At 39.6% G+C, this 19,894-nt stretch overlaps 1 protein-coding gene across 2 annotated transcripts in view; it reads right to left on the minus strand.

Moving 5' to 3' along the window:
* Window positions 1–19,894, minus strand: part of eys (eyes shut homolog (Drosophila)) — a 207,487-nt gene that overhangs the window by 70,203 nt on the left and 117,390 nt on the right. For both annotated transcript variants that reach the window (XM_023963743.1, XM_023963742.1), the window contains 5 exons: window positions 13,366–13,556; window positions 11,999–12,090; window positions 9,657–9,807; window positions 9,405–9,517; window positions 8,921–9,177 (listed from right to left, as the gene is read on the minus strand). In XM_023963743.1, the coding sequence (XP_023819511.1) occupies window positions 8,921–9,177; window positions 9,405–9,517; window positions 9,657–9,807; window positions 11,999–12,090; window positions 13,366–13,556 (804 nt within the window). The remainder of the gene's footprint in view (window positions 1–8,920; window positions 9,178–9,404; window positions 9,518–9,656; window positions 9,808–11,998; window positions 12,091–13,365; window positions 13,557–19,894) is intronic.

A 19,894-nucleotide genomic window follows, 5' to 3' on the forward strand; every position in this document is an offset into this window, starting at 1 on the left:
CTGCATCAAAATATAAAATATATGGTTTTCTATAGACCCAGAACGACACTAGTTACATGTGCAAAATATCTTAATCGGATCAATGGTCGGATTACAATTCAACCGTGTACAAGGGCCCAGTAAACCTTTTTCCGATTAGAAGAAACCTTTACATGCACAGCACTTTCGGTCGGAATAAATCATATGCACATGTGCAGTTCTGTTTAAAATACCGGAAGAGGAAATGAGTCCCGCTGTAAACAAGCCGAGCTGCCACATGCATAAATGGAGCAGCTCCGTAATATACGAGATGATCTTCTAAACGCGCTTTTGTTAATGTTATAGTTATTATGAAGCGCCTGTTCGCTGGTCATTTTATTTCTAATCTGTGTGGTGGGTGCTTTTTTTGTGGCAGAACGAAGCCGGAAGAAGGGTTACCGGTAGGTGAAGGCTAACATGCGCTAACAACAACATTTAGCCTTGGATGAACATAAAATCGATGCGGGAAATGCCGCAATCTGCATCTTGGCTGCACGTAAATATGTGGGAATAACATCAGCCTTTATTTTGTCGGGACACGACTGGAAACACAAATCCACGTGATTGTTTGAACGGTTCCTAAGGACTGAGCGACATTTCTGCTTTGAAAAGCTCACACCGCCCCAAAGCTGCTGTGTGACCTGTCGGTCCGAGCTCTGCTGCGCGACGGTAGACATGGTTCTCCTGAATTCGGCTTGTTCACATAGAGCTATGGGACGGATGGCAGTTCGAAGCTTCCCACACATAACAAAGCATCCTCCCCTCCCCTCAAACACAAAGCTTTAGGTCCGACTGCTCTGCTCAGAGATACGGTTCGCTCCGTCCACCGGCAGCCGCACTAGGACCGCGCAGGGTCCGTATGTCAGGGGCATGAAGCGCTCCTCCCCGACACCCCCCTCACGAGGGGTGTCACAGAAGATAGGAAGGGAGATCAAGGAGGCCGCAGGGTGAGGGCGGAGCACAGAGGCGTCCGCGGAGCAGCAGATCGGTCCTGTTTGAGCTCCAAAGCTTTCTCTGGAGCGAAACATACGTCTATGCATGAAGTTAAACCAGAGCAGTAGTGACACATGATCAGAAAGGAACTGTTTACATGAACAACGATCTGATCAACAATTGGCACCTATCTCGATCGGAAAGAAATTTTGATCCGAGCGAGTCTGATCGGGGCAGACTATTCCGAACGGCGTGTGTACATGACGCATTTTTTTTCCGATCAGGCGTTCTGTCCGATGACTTTTGTCCATGTAAACACAGCTACTGTCGTTGTCTGTAGGCCAAGTACACACTAAAACTTTAATTTAACCTGAATGGATTAAAAGATTATAGCTAGGTTCACATCAAATGTGATTCGTCAGGTGCTTCCAATTTCAATGTGTCAATAAACAAAAACGATTGCGGCGCGTTGTGAGCATTGGGTGCGGCTGTCTGGCAGCAGCGCATTTCGGCCTTCGCATCTAGGGTTCAAATATCTGAACTTTATAGTCGAATTTGTGTTACATCAACCAATCAGGGACTTAGCTTTGACCCGTGATGTGCTGACGACTTGGAGTCCAAACCCATCTGATCTGTTCTCCTCTTGAACTTTCTAACAATTTCCTTATTTGCATCTAGGAATTAACAAATTGTATTCTCATTTTTGTTTTTTCCTTCCTCAGACTAATGAGGGACAGCAAGCCTTAAAACTGGGTCACAGAGAGACAGAAGTTTCGCTGAAAGCGTCCGCCATTCAGACGCAGCTCCTGCAATAATTGATGAACCTCACCATACTGGGAGAATCTCTGAATGACCTCATGAACCCAGACACAGAGAGGTGTTTTATGATGCTTTTATGGAGCTTCTCTAAATAGATAAAGCTGATCTGTCAACATCATCTGAGTCTTCAGTGCATTGTTAAAGAGATATACAGACAATGCTTCCATTAAGTGATGAGGCTAAAACATTTAAGTCCTCCCACGAGGAACGGGAGAGCCAAGTTTATGAACATATTTTTAGACAAGAGTCAAGCAGAAAATGTCATGAGTGTCAAAGGAGACGCAGCGGGCATGAATTTGATGCACATTTGGTGTGAAAGTAGCATTATATTAATCTTGATATTGATTTTTTGGTAGTTTAACAAGCTTTTGTTTTACACAAGTAAGAATAACTGTGTATAACTGCCACAGCTTTCCATTGGTAGATTGACTCTCAGCTCTTTTAGTTGCATCCTCACTGTTAACCAAAATACATGTTTTCAAAACAAAAACTGAATTTTTGTAATTGAGTGCATTGTTGATTTTATTCTGGCAAGTAAAAGCCAAGTTTTATTTTATTTTGGTAGTAAAGTCATTTAATGGTATTTTTTTATAGTTTCGAAAAATGTCAGTTTTATTCTAAGTGAATAAAACTAAAGTCAAGAAAAGTGACAAAAAAGGTGTTATTCTGTCATCTGGGACACCACTAGCAACCCTGACATAGCTCATTTTTTTCATCAGTAGAATAGAAAAAGTCACATTTACACAATTTCTAAAAAAAAATGTAACCTAGTTTTCTCACCTGTTCTACATTTTTGCAGTCTCGTCTTATTCTTGTTCTTTTTAAGAGTATCCACAGAGGCTGACTTTTTTAAAGTAGCAAACTATGCGGAACAGACACGACAGTCAATATTTTAAATGACAAACAAAAAATTCTCACCAAATTCCTTGGTGGGAAAAGTTCTGAATTGACCCTGTAATATCTGCTATGTTATAGGAAGTGAGATTAGGCAGGCTCATGTTTTTGGCACTAGCAATAACTGTAACCAAACACCCATCAAAAGAGCTGGCAGTACCACACCACCCCATTGGCAAAGTAGAAAGATGATAAAGTTTTATTAGATCTTAGAGTTTATCAGATATTCTCCTTAGTGTTCTTGATATTGATCTTGGTCAATTAAATCTACTGTCGGAAAGGCAGTTTCACTTTGTTTTCCAATATTTTTTAATTTTCTTTTATGCTGTTGGGCTGCACAGTGGAATAGTAGTTAGCACTCTCGCTTCACTGCAAGACGGCATTGGTTCAAATCCTGGCTGGGACTTTTATTTGTGTAGTTTTCATGTTCTCTTTGTTTTCTCCGGCTTCCTCCCACAGTCCAAAAAAATGCTACATAGGTTATTTGGTGACATAAAAGCCTCTTTTCCACTAAGCTGTCTGTCCAGTCTAGTACAGACTTGTTTAGACAGGTCAAGGCAACTGAAGTGAGCGTTTCCAGGTTTCAGGTGAGTTGGTATGTCACGGGGGAAGGCTAACAACAACAACAATGGAGGTCATCCAGCAGCTCATTTTTTTCTGTTTGGATTTTGGCACTTTGTATATACAAGTCATTTAATTTGGTTTAAGAGAAGATTGCGGGCAGCGAAAAAGAATGCTTTCTTGGTGCTTTGTTTTGTCATAATGACTTTCAGCCAATCAACGGGTTTTAACTGTAGCTCTGCACTAAGCGGTCTGTTCCATTTTTCTATGGACCTATTACCTAAAATGGTATGGTTTAGTTCACATTAATGGGTCCATTTTATAATGGCAACATTGAAAGTACCGGATCAGACAGTGCCGTACCGCTCAGTGGAAATTAGGCATTTTTTTCAAGACTGGCAGTGGACCAAATGAAGTGGACTTGGACAAACAGACTTTTCCAGTTTGAATTCATCCTAAATTGCCCCTAGTGTGTGTGTTTGTGAGTGTGTGGCCCTGCAATATAGTGACTTGTTCGGATTGTACCCTGCCTATGTCCAACAGTAGCTGGGTTTGCTCCAACAGCCATGATCCACTGGGTTCTAAAGATGGATAGATATTTTATGGAGTTAAGCTTTATAGCTTTATAGGAGTTAAGCTTTATTGCTTAAAATCTGAAATTAATTTTGTGTCTGCAGAGAAGTGAATGCTGACATCCCAGGTATACTGTCTGAAGTATTGTAACATACCCAGCTTTTAATCAAAACCCGTCATTTAGTTTGCTGCTTGATAATAGGGAACTCATGATAAAAAATGGTCATTTTCAGCATAAGAGCGTGCAAACCAAAAATAACAGAAAGATACTTTTTTTAGCTGAGGTTGCATCAGCAGCTTAAGAAAATTATTTTTCATGAATGATAGTATACACAAGAAAAATAACTCACTTCAACCTGTTTGTATTTCATACAATAAATCTGAAATATGATTTTCTTACCTACATTTTTGTCACTAAGCCATTAAAAAACAAAAAAAGGAAAAGAAGTAAAATAGGCTGCAATGTGTGCTATGCATCAAGTCATTTCTTTTAGATATATGCTGCATGACATGCCATTTAGGACACAAGCGAGAGAACGTCATTAGTCACTGAATTCTGAGGTTGTCTAAAATTAACTCAGAGCAGGGGTGACTTGCTCTGCTCTCCTCTTGTAGCTATTACTTAATTCAACAAGATGTGAGGACAAAGCTGGCACCAAGCAAAGCTGCTGTAGCAATTCACATTCACCGACTTTGTTAGCATGTAAACAACCTCCGGACACTGTCTGCAGGCTAGGAAATAGCCTTGCAAAGCACATCATTGGATGAGTGTTCAAACTTTGTTCAACTAGAAACTTGAGTCAGCGGAAATGATATGAAAGGCAGCTGCTACTACTTAAAGAGAAAAAAATACTGAGAAATAAGCTAGAGCAGTGAAAATGCAGTACAAAACCAAGAGCAATACTTGACCGAGCCGCATCTATTGTGGGAAGAGTTTGGCACAATGCGTCAAGATGCTTGGCCATCTTCACACGCGATAAAATGTTCCAGGTTTCTCATTTCAGGGTTAATTAGCAATTAGCAAGGTCAGCCTTGAGCTTGATTGTTGGTCACAGCTCACATGTGGTGATATCGTTAGGTGAATCAAGTTTTCGGAGTCAAAAAAATTTCAATGAGGAATAAATGAATGAATGCATGCGTTAATGAATGAATCATCACATTCTTTTGTCTCAAGAGATTGGCCAAATTATCTTTAATAGCAAACTCAACAAAGCTGATTCTATGTCATGTCAGCAAGAGCGGTGGGGGCGGGGGCTTTTTTTAACGTAGCTGTTCCTGATGGGAAAACCAAATGAGAATGAGGTCTCAGAAATAGGATCATTTTGTTACAGTGCCCAAAGAGACAACTAACATTTCAGTGGATTACTTAAACACCTGTACATTAACATAAAAAAATGGCAGATGTGTCAAACTGGGGTGCCAGGTGCAGACAAGGCTGTTCAAGCCATGTTAATAACTTCACATTAGCTTGAAGCAGCACTGTGTCACTTCTGCAAACAAGAGATTTCCCAATTAGCCCAACTTTTAACATTTTAAATAAACCCCAGGCTTACAGTGTAAAGCACACATCACATGTTAGGGCTTAATTTAAAATCCGGGATTGAAGCATTATTTGGGAACTGACTTCAACTTTTATATCAGACACCTGTGTTACCCTCACATAAACAATTAGGGAAATACTCTACCATTACTGATATTTAACAAACGCTATCAAATGTATTAAGTTTTCTGTTAATTCTGTGTGACCCCCTGCTCCTCCATAATGTGTGGGTAATTTATTACAATAGCAGAGGTGAACTTGGATAAAAGCATGTACTGCATTTTTAATGGATTTGCAGAAGGAGATGACATTTGTTAATAACAGCTTTGACTCTGTAAAATAGATATAGACATAAGTGCATGTATTGATAATGTGTCTGTGGTAAAAATAAACATCCAACTGTATTTCCTTACTTCTATTTGAGATTTTTTGACAGTAAAAAAAAATGACATAGAAACAAAATAAATGGTAAATGACTTGTATAGTGCTTTTCTGCCTTCCTTGAAGGCCCAAAGTGCTTTACAGTGAAGGTCCTATTCACACACTGATGGGAGCTCCACTGCCTTACATTGGCACCAACGTAACCACCAGGAGTAATGTGGGGTTCAGTGTCTTGCCCAAGGACACTTCAACACATGTGTGGGTAAGGCATGAATCAAACCTGCAATCCTCCTAATAAGGGTCGACCGCTCTACCTCTGCACTACATCCACCCCTAAGTCAACAGCATGCTCCACAAGACTTAGTAATTTAGTGTTGAAATATAATTACTCTTTAAGATGTTTTTAAAATCTAAATATGATGACTTTGGTTAAACATATCAGTCAAAAGAGTTAAAGTATGTGTCTTTTTAACTTTTGCCGAAGAAGAAAAGAAAAGAAAGGTCAAGGATAAGGTTCATTTATCTTTTAAACCTGTTTTGTCTCTTTTGGGGTCACTGGACTCCCAGAGCCTATCTTGTGGGCGAAGGCAGGGGACACCCTGGACAGGTCGCCAGTCTGTTGCAGGGCTACAAATCACACACTCATGCACACTCATATTCACACCTAAGGACAATTTAGAGTAATCAGTTAACCTATGAAGCATGTTTTTACCATATGTCATTCAAAAGATTGAAGCAACTTGAGTTTGTTTACCTGCAAAGTCTCGGTTAATTATTCAGTGTCCTGTGCTTGGGAACTGTCAAGGTTGGCCTCCACAGCTGGAAATGTACAGTTAGCTCATAGACATGGAAAACTGGATGAAAAATCTCCAATATCACCCATTTGGTTTTGAAAGGAAAATATGAAACCTGCAGGGGGACAAGCACATTTACCAGTTTGCTCCATCCACCTATAGCATGTTCCAAAAAAGGCAATTGGGTGGGAAGAATGTGCATACTTTTATTTTTAGTGTAAAATTAGACATTTCAATCATTGAATAATTGCTCCTTTTGCATTCTGCCCTCCAGTTGTTTTTTTTTTTTTTTTTGAGCAACTGGTACATTTGCAGCATTTGGAGTTTGTATCAGTTACAGGAAGACTAGCCGGGGCTTTGGGTTTGGTGGACTGTCAATTATTCCCATTTGTTCACACATGCTTATTGAATAAAAAAGGGAGCATTTCGGGAGAAAGATTGTTAAATGTAATATAAGCACATGGTAGCTTGTAATTTGGCGCGGGGTGAAAAACTTTCTGTTTTCTGTTTGATAATAAAAAAAAAAAATTGAAAATGTAAAAACATAACTTTTAAACTAACCAGTTTGCCCTCCACCTCTCTTTTGTAACGACTGCTTTTCTTTCAAACAATCAAATTCAGTTGAAGATTTTAAGGCAGATTGGCTAAGGTACAGGTGTTTTTGTAGCAACTAAAAAGAGCTGTGTGATTATGGCTTGTCTAAAGCTCCTTTAGTGATTAGAGTATTGCACCATGCATGCACTCTACTGCAGGAAAGCAATCTCCTATACAGGAGCAACATGTGTGATAAATGCACCTGACGACATAATCCATTCAGCAACAGTGTTAATGAAAGTGCAAAGGGGTAAGTAAAATTGTAATGTTGTGTGCATGCCTGCAACCTGGACTATATGTTAAACAGGACTTAATGGAACATTGTAGATTATTTCAGAGAAAAACACATTCAAATAACATTCATTCAAATATATTTGTAGTTTTTTTTTTTTAACACTATCTCAATGGGCACATTTTTTTTTCAGATTAATAGAATATTTAAAATGATATTTTGCACTGTGGAGGAGAGAGTATCACCACTAATTTTGTTTTGTGGGTAACTTATTTTTTTAACCATTGATAAACCCAGTTTTTATTTTGATTTTATTTTTTAAAAACCTTTTAACAAATTTCCGTTTCTGCAAACAGCGTTTCCTACTATCTGGACCGTTGACTGTATACGAGAACTGGACTGAGTGAGTGTGATATCACCCATAGAAAATAGTTTTCTTATGGTCCCATCAGGAGTGATCACGTTGGAAGTTTACACCCCTACCACTTGAAAGCAGGCTGGTGAAAATGTGTATGTTATAAACTGCCTTACAGCAATCTTTTATGAAGATTGCAATTTTTTTTTATCTATTGCTAGAGGAATATCTGAAGCCAAAACTACCATGTTCTCTGTGTCAATCAAACTTTTCGAACATTTGACATGAGACCACCTACTTTTATGAAGGCTTCTGATTGGCCAGATTTATAACTTGATTAACTACAGAAAACAAATTAGGATTAGCAAGAACAACTGAAAAATGTAATGACTGATTTATAGCCATTTGCTTTTCAATAGAAGTTTATAGGGTTTTTGGCTTCTTGGAACCATTGGGCAATTTCTGTTTGGAACATGAAGGGGGAGGGACCACTCAGTTCAGTTAGAATATACAGTCAATGTTCAGGACATAATTTATAACCTTGTTTTGCTTTGAACACTGCCTAAGACAGTTTGCACTTTTCTTTTATTACTTGAACCTCAACTGCCATATAGCATCCTGCAGCAAAAAAAGGGTCAAGCAGAACTCAGCTCATTTAATGCTGTATTTAGTTATATACTGTGCATTACCATCCCTGCTGAAGGATTAATATGCCAGAATATCTCTCAAGGGAACAGAAGTGCAAACTATTGCCAGAAGCCCCACTGTGAGGAAATCTGCAAAAGCAAAGAATCCTTAGTATGTGTGTCTAGCAGTCTTGTCTCTTTAGTGTCAGAATAGCTGGTACAAAATAAATACTTGTGGTTGGGGCGGCAGTTGAGATCTTTAGCTGAATGCTGAACAAGTGCAGCAAGCTGGCATTGTCATTCTGGAAGCACACTGGAGGTGAACATGAACACACAGCAATGGTTCAAGCTGCTTATATAAATTCTCATTTCATTAATATTATTTCTAAATAATTCACACGCCTCAAAATTCTCAATGCAGTTGACTTGATTTCCAGTTATGCAGTGAAACCTATTAGCCAAAGAAGATCAGCATATACACAGCTGACTTAATTCATTGGCTTGGTGATGTGGCTACGGAGGTCACAAGCAGGTCGTCTTAGTGAGGTTTTCTGTTCTAAAAGCAAGTAAACACAGTTAACTACGACTCTTCCAGCCTACCTTTCTCACAAAAAGTTCCGGTAAAATGTAGCTGACAGTGACAGATAGGCAGAGCTCCCTCGGGCAGCTGCAGCTCATGACACGATCCTCCATTGCGGCACAGACCCTCACGGCAAATCTGAGGTTCATGCAGTGGTTGTTCTGGCGCTTGTGTGGGAGCTGCCATCATTGTTGTGTTGATTGTGTCAGAGGGAGCTGACTGACTTGTCAGAGTTGAGACGCTTTCTGTGGAGGCTTCTGTGGCATGGAGAGAATATCTGGAAAACAAAAGGACGAAATTCTGAATCAATTCTTCTACGGCTAAAGATGGCCCTTTGATTAATGTCAAATAACTGCATCAGTGAATTAAAAATGAAGTTTACAATCCAAAAAACAATGGGGTATTAATTCTCAATGTACACTAGAAAAACTTTAATTAATGTTCAATATTTTAAATTTTTAAAGATTTGGTTTGAGATAAAGCCAAGAAATAAGGAGACAGTACCTGCACTGGTCTATGTTGCTGCCACCAACGGCGTCAGATGCATCAAAGTTCCTCATCCGATTAATTTCAATCACTTCAAGGCAGCCAGTAAAGTTAAAGAGGGGTTTTGCTTTCTTTGAAACGAAAACACATGAAGCTTTGCAGTTAGTTTTTATAAATTGTTCATCTCAAATAAGTTTAAAGTGATTGCCTTTCAAAAATGCATCAATTCAGCTATGATGAAAGCTGAACTCAGTAATTAGAAATGCTTACCTGGCTGGGAAGATAGTTTTGAGGTAAACCTCCGGTGAAGACGTTGTTTGTTTTTTGAATCATGTGTCCCAACCAGTAATTACTTGCTGTGCTTTTAATTTTCTCATTTCCAGAAAGTATTAACTCGGCCTCACAAGGGGTCAGATGTTGTCTAGTGGGAGAACAGGTAAGTGTCAGCTAACATGTACAATACACACAAGCATAAAATAAACCCTCCACAGTGGCTGTCATTTGTTGTAAAAGAAAACATGCAGGTTGAAATGGTCTATCAATCAGCAAGTGTAGCAGATAACTACTTGTGAGGGTTTTTTTTTTTTGTTTCTTGGAAGAAGTACAAGACTACTTCACATTTAGTTAAAAAGGATTACATACACCTTAGCAGGTATGAAGTTTGTACTAGTGTCACATCAAAAAGCAAGTCCATTTTTCAAAGACAAATGATGGATTTTTTTCTGGACTTGTTCTTTAAGAGGAACAGCAAGAGTACATCTAAAACCACTGAAGTCTTGACAATTTTCTTTTTTTACTTTGCTCAATCTTTCAGAAATCGCTGCCCCTGTCCAAACTGCTCCGCCTGACCTCTATTTTGTATTGTGTAGGTGTTTTGTACAGACATCTAAGGTGCCTCTGCAAAACTATTCTGAACCCACCCTACAGCAATTCACAGATTTCAATACTAATATTCCTCTCTGAAACAACAGGGGAGCAGAAATAATTACCTAAGTGCAGATTCTGGTCTAACCGTCTGCAGCTTGAGGGTACTCAGGCTACAGATGCAAAGTCCCCTCTCCAGTGCCTCCTGATTCCCCTTGTTCCCTGATTGGAAGTTAGGAGGTCCATGAAGCAATCTAGTCTGATTTGTTAAGCCTGTGCTTTTCAGGCTGTTGCATATGTCAGCTAAACACTCGGGGCACTAACTCCAAGCTGCTTAAGTCCTTCCTCCAGAGCCAGCGTGAAGAAACGGTTAATTTAGAAGCAGTCTGCCAGAGCAGCCTGGCCAGCAGCCAGAGGGCACTGTGCTCACTGTCCTTGAGAAGTCAGCCCCACTGGGTTGGTATTTAACATATTGAAAAGTGTCTTTGACGGGAAGATACATTAAAAGTCTATAATGGGTTGGGCAGTGACGTTGAAGATGGCTGTGGTGTTGTAGCTCTGGGTCAAACCAGACAAAGATGGACGGACTCGGCCGTCGGACAATTACAAAGAATTTGCTTTGTGAAACCAGAAACCATTATTCCAAACCACCAACCCCCTAGTTATGACAGCTCTCTTTCTTACTGCATGCCTCAGGGGGTTGGAGGAGAACATAATGATTGATTTATACTGCTGTTGTATTTTTCTTGTAGGTAGAAATCAGGGTGGAGCTTTGCAGCCCCTTGAACCTTCCTGGAACCGCTCATATTTGGGCCAGTGCAGCCTTCTGCCAAGAAAACACGGGGCAACCTTCCCGCTGGGCGCTGTTTCAACGGGAAATAATTTGCTTACCTTTGGCAGTATCTTCATTTTCACCTCTTACTTTTTATCTGCATTCTTTCTTCAGACAGAAATGTAAATTTCCTCCTTAATTTGATGAATCTCAAAACATTTCTGCCTAAAAATGTGTTTGAAAAATTGTATACACGCAGGCAGCTTAAGTAATAACTTTCTGTTTTTGAAACTGAGCCACAATTTTTCTTATGTCAGGGCATTATTAGAAGGCTGGCAGGAAGACTGCTCATGGGCTTCGAAACAATATAACTAAAGGGGCCACAGCCCCACTTTAAATCATTTAAACATTGATTTTGTGTTGAGCCCTTGCTTGTTAATCTTTTCCTAATGAAAAACTGCAAATGAAGACTTTAGAAGAGCAATAAAACACAGCCAGTGATCACTTATGCATTTTAACGATCACATTCTGACGTTTGTTTCACTTTCTTTAAAATGTAGGCCCATTTGCCCACTCCTAATAAAATTTAAATTCTCAGCCTGCTGATCCCTGCCAATTACACGGTTTCCCCAAGAGTTAGTTACAACCTTTCTTTAAAAGCAAATGTACCACAGTTAGAGTGAGAGGATAACTAGGGATCTTGCTAATAACACCTGAGGCACTAACACTATTAAAACAAATCTGTTTTTTACCAAGACTTAACGAACTTTCACTGAGCATGCCTAGAATATGTTTACTTGCCTGAAGCAGACACATCACATTTGATCTATATATTAAAAGCTGTAAAAATGCTAGATATTCGTCTCTATTCAAACATTTTTCAACCAAACGAAGCACTCATTTCTTCCATCTGAACCTAAAAAGGAGCCAATTGGAACAATGAATCTGATATAAACTTTTTATTAGGATGACATACCTGATGTGTACAACGTGAACTACACCATCATCAACTTGGGTTACAGTACTCATCCATTTGGCCTCCTCTTCTTCATTGCAGCAAAAGGCATACTGAGACATTCAAGACAATTTTTAAAATAACACTTTTGCCCAAAAACTGTTTAGATTTAATTTAGTCAGACTTTGGTCAACACAAAAACAGGACCAAAATACAGACGTTTCATTTTTTTTCAACCCTTAAACCTTAAAATAAACCTGGAACTGAGCTGTTTTAATAAATAAAGTGTGGCTGGAAATGTACTGCAATATATTCCACTTGACATGACATTAGAAAAGCAAACAAAAAAAAAAACATATAAGCCCCTCTCAACCTTCCGCTGGTGGTTTCTCACCAAAGCTCAAAGTCCTCTATCAGAGGCCTTGGAGCTTGAGGGTCCTGCGCAGTATCTTAGCTGTTCCTAGCACTGCGCTTTTCTGGACTGAGAGGTCTGAGGTCTTTCCAGGTATCTGTTGTAGCCACTCCTCCAGCTAGGGGGTTACTGCCCCGAGTGCTCCATTTACCACAGGCACCACTATCACCTACACTTTCCATGCTTTCTCTAGTTCTACTCTAAATCCCTGGTATTTCTCCGGTTTTTCATGTTCCTTCTTCCTGATGTTTCCATCACTTTGCACTGCCACAACCACCACAAAGGATTTCCTCTGTTCTTTATCCACCACTACAATGTCTGGTTGGTTCACTATTACCAACCTGTCTGGATCTGGAAGTCCCACAGGATCTTTCTCTCTCAATCTGTACCACTTTTGGAGGTGTTTCCCATTTTGACTTTGGGGTTCCTGTATATTATTTTAGCCACTTGATAGTGGTGCTCCATGTATGCTTTTCCTGCCAGAATCTTACACCCTGCAGTTATGTGCTGGATTGTATCAGGCGCCTCTTTGCAAAGTCCCTCAAGGGAGAACAAGCCCGTGCATGGGATCTACCATTGGACCATAACTGAAGTGGCTAATAGCAAGAAGTCATACCAATGGCTAGAAATGGCTGGTGGTCAACAGGACAGCACTGAAGCACTCATCCTGGCAGCTCCAGTTCCAATATTTTAGGAACAGCTAAGACACTGCGCAGTACTCTCAAGCTCCAATTCCTCTAGGACCCGAGCTAGGGTGAGTAACCAACTGCTGAGGGTTTTTTTGTGTGTGTGTTTAACCATAAGGAGTTGTCATGATAAAAAGGGAATTTGAAATAAGTTTGGTCTTTTGTGTAATGTTTTAAACAAGAGCTAATAAATGTTCTAAATTAGCTCAGTGGATTTTGTTCACTGCCAGTTCTAAAAAAAATGTGTTGAAATGAATAGAAAAATCCAACAACTCAACTACAGTTTTTACCTGTAAGATTCCATCCTGGATGAAGAGTTTCATGAAAAAGAAATCACCGTTAACAGGGCCTTGGTCCACATAGAGCAGAGTTCCCAGCGCTGCTGTGGTTTGAAAGCTCACAGTAATGTTGTTGTGAGCACTGAGGTCAATGCCTTTAAACTCAAGGTATGAATTTCCAAAATATTGAATGTAGCTTTTATCTAAGAAATAGAAAACATGTAAAAAAATGTGTTTTAGTGTGAGCAAAAGGGAGAGGCATGAGTTTATGCATCTTTTCCATAAGTTCCACTGAGATTCTTTATTGATCCCTGAAAGACCAGTTTATCCTTTCCTTAGCCTTCCTTTAAGGTGGTTTACGGTGCGGTGGAGGAGTGAACAGCACCAACCAAATTATTAAAGAGTGAGTCACTGGTCTAGCTGACATCTCAGCAGAGTTCTCACCTACATCAGCCTGTGGAGAACCTCATGATAGTTTTCCTACTTTGCAGTTATAATTCTTACTGCACAATATGCTGCTGTACAAAAAAGCACATGTTCTAATAACGCAGAAAACACGTACATTCATTCATTTGAAAGGTCTAGTACAGAGGTCTACAACCTTTAATACTAAAAAGCCTTTTTGGTCAGTTTCCTACCGATGAAAACCCAGCCAGAGCTGCAAAGTCACACCTCACTGTTAAGAAAAATACACTTCATTGATGTTTTTGTGGACATTAAACACCAACTCAGATGAAAATCGTTTTTTTGTATTTTCAGTATGTTCTTGAGACATTTTTCTCATGATGGAGGACATATCTAAAGAAAATTAGGCGTAAAGCTGCATTTATGTGCATTTCTCTATTCAAATTGCTGTGAATCAGGAGCAAATGAAAATATCTAGCTTGAAAAAGCTTGAGCTGTGATGGAGGTGCTACAATCGGCGGGCCACAAACCCCCTGCTACTTTGCAACAACAGTCCCGCCAAAAAAATTTCTCATAAACTCCTGCCGCTCTGCAGAAACTATGTCCTACAAAACTAGGACATAGTTTTTAAAATGTTGTCTAAAAATGGCATAATGACAATTAAATGACCACTGGGAACTCTTTCATAAAAGATCAAAAAATGATCAGAGTGGGACTTTAAGCCATTCATTTATAAAATGTATCATTTAAATATTAAGTGCATATGTTATTTTGGATAAACCAAACCTCTTATTTTAGACAGCAGCACATATAAGCTCCTTTCAAAATAAAATACACCCTGGGTCAAATAAGATCCTCCTGCTGGAGCAAACGTACTCAAATTACAAATATAAACAGGCAAACATGGTTATTTCCTGGAAAAATCCCAGCTTTTGGAAGCAACTGGAAGCAAGCCTTAAGGCCACTCACCAACAGGCCCCAAGTGGTGAGAAGCGGGGACTCAACATCATCCACACTGATCCTGAGGACAGGAACACCTCAGCCCGGCCCTCTTCACTCTGTTCACCCATGACTGCTCTGCCATTCATCCCACAAACATGGTTTTAAAGTTTGCCGATGACACCACCGTAGTAGGTCTCATATCCAAAAACAATAAGACCTACTACAGAGGGGCGATCCAGCTCCTAACAGGATGGTGTGCCGACAACAACCTCATCCTGAACACCTCCAAGACCAGATCATTGTGGATTTCAGAAGGTTTAGGAAGGTGTACACACCCCCTCCTCATTCATGGTGAAGAGGTGGAGCGGGTAGACCACATCAAGTTCCTGGGGATCCACATCACATTTGACCTCACCTGGTCGCTGCACACATCCCACCTGGTGAAGAAGGCTCAACGGAGACTCTTCTTCCTCAGGAGGCTAAAAAGGACTGGACTCTCATCTCAACTTCTGGGAAAACCTCTCATTTTCTATCATCCTCTGTCTTAGTGCTACGGTGTGGTACGGGAGCTGCACCGCTCAAAACAGGAAGGACTTGGCCCGGGTGGTGAAAACCGCACAGGAGATTGTGAAAGGGCCTCTCCCACAACTTGACTCAGTGTACGACAGGCAGGTCAGATGGAGGACTGGTCGTATAGCTGCAGACCCCATCCACCCAGGACATCATTCCCTCTGGAAAGAGGTACGTTCGGGAGCATCATTATTTATTTAATTTATACTTTTTTTATCCCACAATAGGAAATTCTTCTCATCCCAGACTTAACATAACCCACTAATCCCCTGTCACTACACAGCTGACAATGCTCTGGCTGAACTTTAAATCAAGTACGCAATATTCATGTCATATGTGCAATATTCATCCCATTCTACTGTACAGTCTTATGTATTATTTTTTATATAGTATTTTCAATATTTTTGAAAAAGAGTTGCTGGAAAAAATTTCAATGTGCACTGCAAAATGTCAATAAAAGATTCTGATTCTGATTTATCTCCTTCTCACTTTACGGCTGTACTGTAAATAGACTTTGCAAAAAGTCTGTGAAGCGTGCAGATGACACTACACTACACTAAGTGAAGGAGAGGAGCTTTGGCTGAAATCAACACATTCATGCAAGTATATTACATGCCTCATTTTATGGTGAAATAACGTGGTTTATATCATCCACAAGAATGGGCAATTATGGGGTAGTTCAGTGAAAGTTCCACCGCCTGAAAGCTTATTGGGGTTAGTGACGCAGACAGTCTTAAAAGACTTACTCCAACCGCAATTGGAAGCAAGCATTAAGGCTACTCATGCTCAATATAGTTCTCATTTGTAGGAAGTCATTTGTAGGAGAAGTGTCAAATGGCACAGCCTTTTAAATTAAAAAGCATTCCCAGTTGCACCTAACTCATGTACTGCCTCATAAGAAAATTACACTAGATAAATTAGCATCTCATCTTGAAAGTTGTAAATCTTACAGCTGTCGAGAGTAAACGTGTCGATGTTTGTTAGATGTTAGGTTCTAACGGGCCAAACACCTTTTGATCTGACAGGGGGCTCCTCTGGGCATTTGGCAAACAAGCTAACCTAAAAACCGCCATTTTCTCCGGGGAACGATGTGACTAATACCCTGAGGAGAATCCCACGATAACAAAAAGTGAGAATTATCAGGATCAGACCTACTGTGCTGTACGAAGTAATGAGGATAAATGCACGCAGCAACAATGCAGTGCCGTCTTCTGCTTAAATCCTGACAATGGGGTTTGCCAATGCTGATGATGGAAAATTACCCCTTAGAGACAAAGCTATTCATTAATTTTACAGCCTTGTTTAGTCTGATGTAGTCTTTGATGCATTCTGAGGCTGATGCCAGGAGGCACTACCATGGCTCATTAACAGTAAGCTTCAGTTCAGTCTTTCCTTCAAAAGGTCTAATATTTTTACCGTCACTTCACATTTTCGTGCCAGAATTTTACTTTTTCTAATGCCTCAAGCAACTTTTCTTACAAAATCTAAATTGTAGATGTTTAAAATACACACTTTCTCATAATAGTTCTAAAATGGTGCATCATACCTGTAGTTTTTTACTGTTAGCATAATGCTGACCATGCAGTTTGCCGGTACCCCAATCTGTTCAAAAGCTCCTCTCCTTTTTATACAGGAAAGGGAGTTAGCCTCTGGGGATATTTCTTCATATAAACCTTTCATGTCAGATTTAATTAGGGCCAGTTTTGATATACTGTCAAAAAAAAGGTGGGAAAAATGATATGTCAGATTTAATGTAACACAGACAAGTGCGGCACAATGCTGCAATGCAGACAGCAGCCACATGTCAGCTGTGCTGGTGCTCGTTTAGGAAAATATATATGAACCTCAAATCAATAAAATGTGGGGCAAACCGCAGATGATGGGATTTAATTAATTTGGAATTGGCGTTTCACTTATATACATAAAAAGGCAGCATAGAAGGCATGCTGCGTCCCAGATTTATAGTGTAAGGTAATTGACTGACTGATTGAACTTATTAAGGGACTGAGATAAAATACTGTGAAAGACCGTTGTTGGACTTATGCCAGTTGACAGCCCAGAGAAAAGGAAAAAAAGGTCATTCTTGCCTGGCAAAAGTGTCTCCCCCACCCAAAAAAAAAAGAAAAATAGGAGAAAACCCCATATTCCTGACATTTCTAAAATACAGATTTCCAAATATTTTATGGATTTGGCTTAAAATGTATTGCTTTTTGCAGAGTCAGGTTTAAAAAAGATTTATAAATGAGCTTAAATAATTCCACTGACAGGCCCTGACGTGTGTCACTTCGGAATTTTTTATAAACATTTCTAACCTTGTTTTTTTCTTTTATATAAAAGTCAGTAAAAAGTGGCTCCCAATGTTTCTGAAAAGTTGTTGCCACACTCACCAAGCCCTGCAATTTCGATCTAAAAATAATCAGAATGCCTCGAGTCCTGTTAAATGCTTGGAAATACTAACTTCTTACTCATCAGGTGGATTTTGCGGAGCTTTGAGGGGGTAATTTCATTTCTGCTACATGTGCTAGCAAAAGATAACAGCTTAAACCGTGCTGTGGTGATCACTTCTCAAAAAGTCAACCAAATCGTGGCCGGGCAGCAGTAAGCTTCTCTCCATCATCACTGTCTTCACATGATTCCCATCAGCTACAGCCAGAGTTCAAACCAGGAAGCTTAGCCCTAAACTCTTGCATTAAGTTTTCCTTAAACATTTTAAAGGCTGTTTTTATGGAGCAAATGAGCCACTGAACAGAATGATAAAATCTAAATGTATTTTTATTTGTATCTGTTTTTTTAATGTAAATTTAAATTAGATATTCTTTAAATATTGAGATGTTATCTATTCATTACAGAACAATGTATATGTGGTCCTTACAAGGTTTTTACACTGACCTAAACACCAAGGTCGGATCCAAATTCTTTCCCTACGGCTTCTCCCAACCTCTACATTTAGCCCCTACAAGCGGAGAGTTATGGAAAAATGGTGTCTTCAAATTTGAATGTTGCTACCACTCGATGAAATCATCAATACTTCCCGGTCATCAACGTTAGCACATACAGTAGCTGCCATCACTCGGAAAATACATAACGCCGGTTTTATAACTTTACAGAGTCATGCAAAAACAAAACCTCATTATTTACATTTAAGTGTAAACTTCTGTGCTTCAGAGCACACCCACGTGAGGAAACGCATTTTGTCAAGAGCGGCTCGGATCACCCCTACCGGCAGAGGGACACTAAGCCCTAGGTCACTACGGCTTCCTCAATAAAAAAAATTAATTGGACAGAATTTACAACTACTAATGTTAGAAATATTATTGCATTTAGAAACTCTGATGTATAAAAATGTTAGTTAATGAGAAGAAACAGATGTTTGTCATGAACCCCAAACCTTCTAAATAAAAACACAAGAGAATCCTAATTTTCTGCCATGGACATAGAGCCGGTCCTGCATTTTTTCAATCCAACCCTGCTCAAACACACCTTCCTTTGCTGACTGTCATTGTCAGGCTTTGCCTGATGCTGAGCTGAACCAAGTGTACATAAGCAGGGCAACATGGAAAACTAGCAGGACAGTGTACCCTAAGGACCAGGGTTGGGAAACACTGACATAGAGGATGTTGAATATACATTATGATCACATGTAGTTTTGTGTGGACATAATATAAGTTTGTCTAATTGGCCAAAAATAGCTGTAAGAGTTTTTATTTGAATCCATTTTTTCTACCCGCTATAACCCTTTCAGGGTCACAGGGCTGCCAGAGCCTGTCGCTGCTACTGTACACCCTGAACAGGTCGCCAGGGCACACAATCGATCCCACATGCACACCTATAGGGACATTTTCAGAGTAACCAATTAGCCTATGAAGCATGTTTTGGAGTGTGGGAGGAAGCTGGAGAGAACCCACGCATCCACGGGGTAAACATGCAAACTCCACACAGAAAAAGGACAAGCCAGGATTCAAACCAGGCCCTTTACCTGAGAGCCGACAGTGCCAACCACTGTTCCACCATGCAGCCCGTTTTTGTTTCAGATTTTTCCAAATCGCTTATTTGTAAGTTTAAACTGAGCTACTCTCTTCTCAAGAGAAAGTAGCCAAAAAGCCTTCACAATAAAATGTTTCTGTGCTTTTCTTTCTGTTTTTTTTTTTTTACTAAAATGAAGAATAAAATGAAAATTGACCAGTCAGAGATGACGTTTGTATTTCTCTTGATTTAAGCAGTGCAGTGCATAGACTTCAGTGGGATCTTGCTTTTGAATCAAGACTACCCATTGCTCTGAATGTTTTTTTAACTGAATGAATACTCTGTTAGTACTCATCATTTTTATGAAAAAGTCATATGGCCTTTCCATTTTGATGGGCAGCAAAAATATTTCTTCAAGGTCATGTTGTTTTTTTTTACCGTGACAGTTTGTAACCATCGTGCACTTTCTTAAATGTCAGTTTGACTCACAACAGTTTTGTTAGTCATCTATTTTGAATAAACACATTTCTTTTATTCACATTAAAAGACACATTGTGTGGCCGTAAAAGACGTCAACAGTCTGTTTCTAATAACACAAAGAAACAAACTTATTTCAAACTTAATAACCCTAAAAAAAAAAAAAAAATAGTTTTGCTCTTTC

This window comes from Oryzias latipes, chromosome 15 (genome assembly GCF_002234675.1).
Source record: "Oryzias latipes chromosome 15, ASM223467v1".
NCBI classification, from domain to species: Eukaryota; Metazoa; Chordata; class Actinopteri; order Beloniformes; family Adrianichthyidae; genus Oryzias; species Oryzias latipes.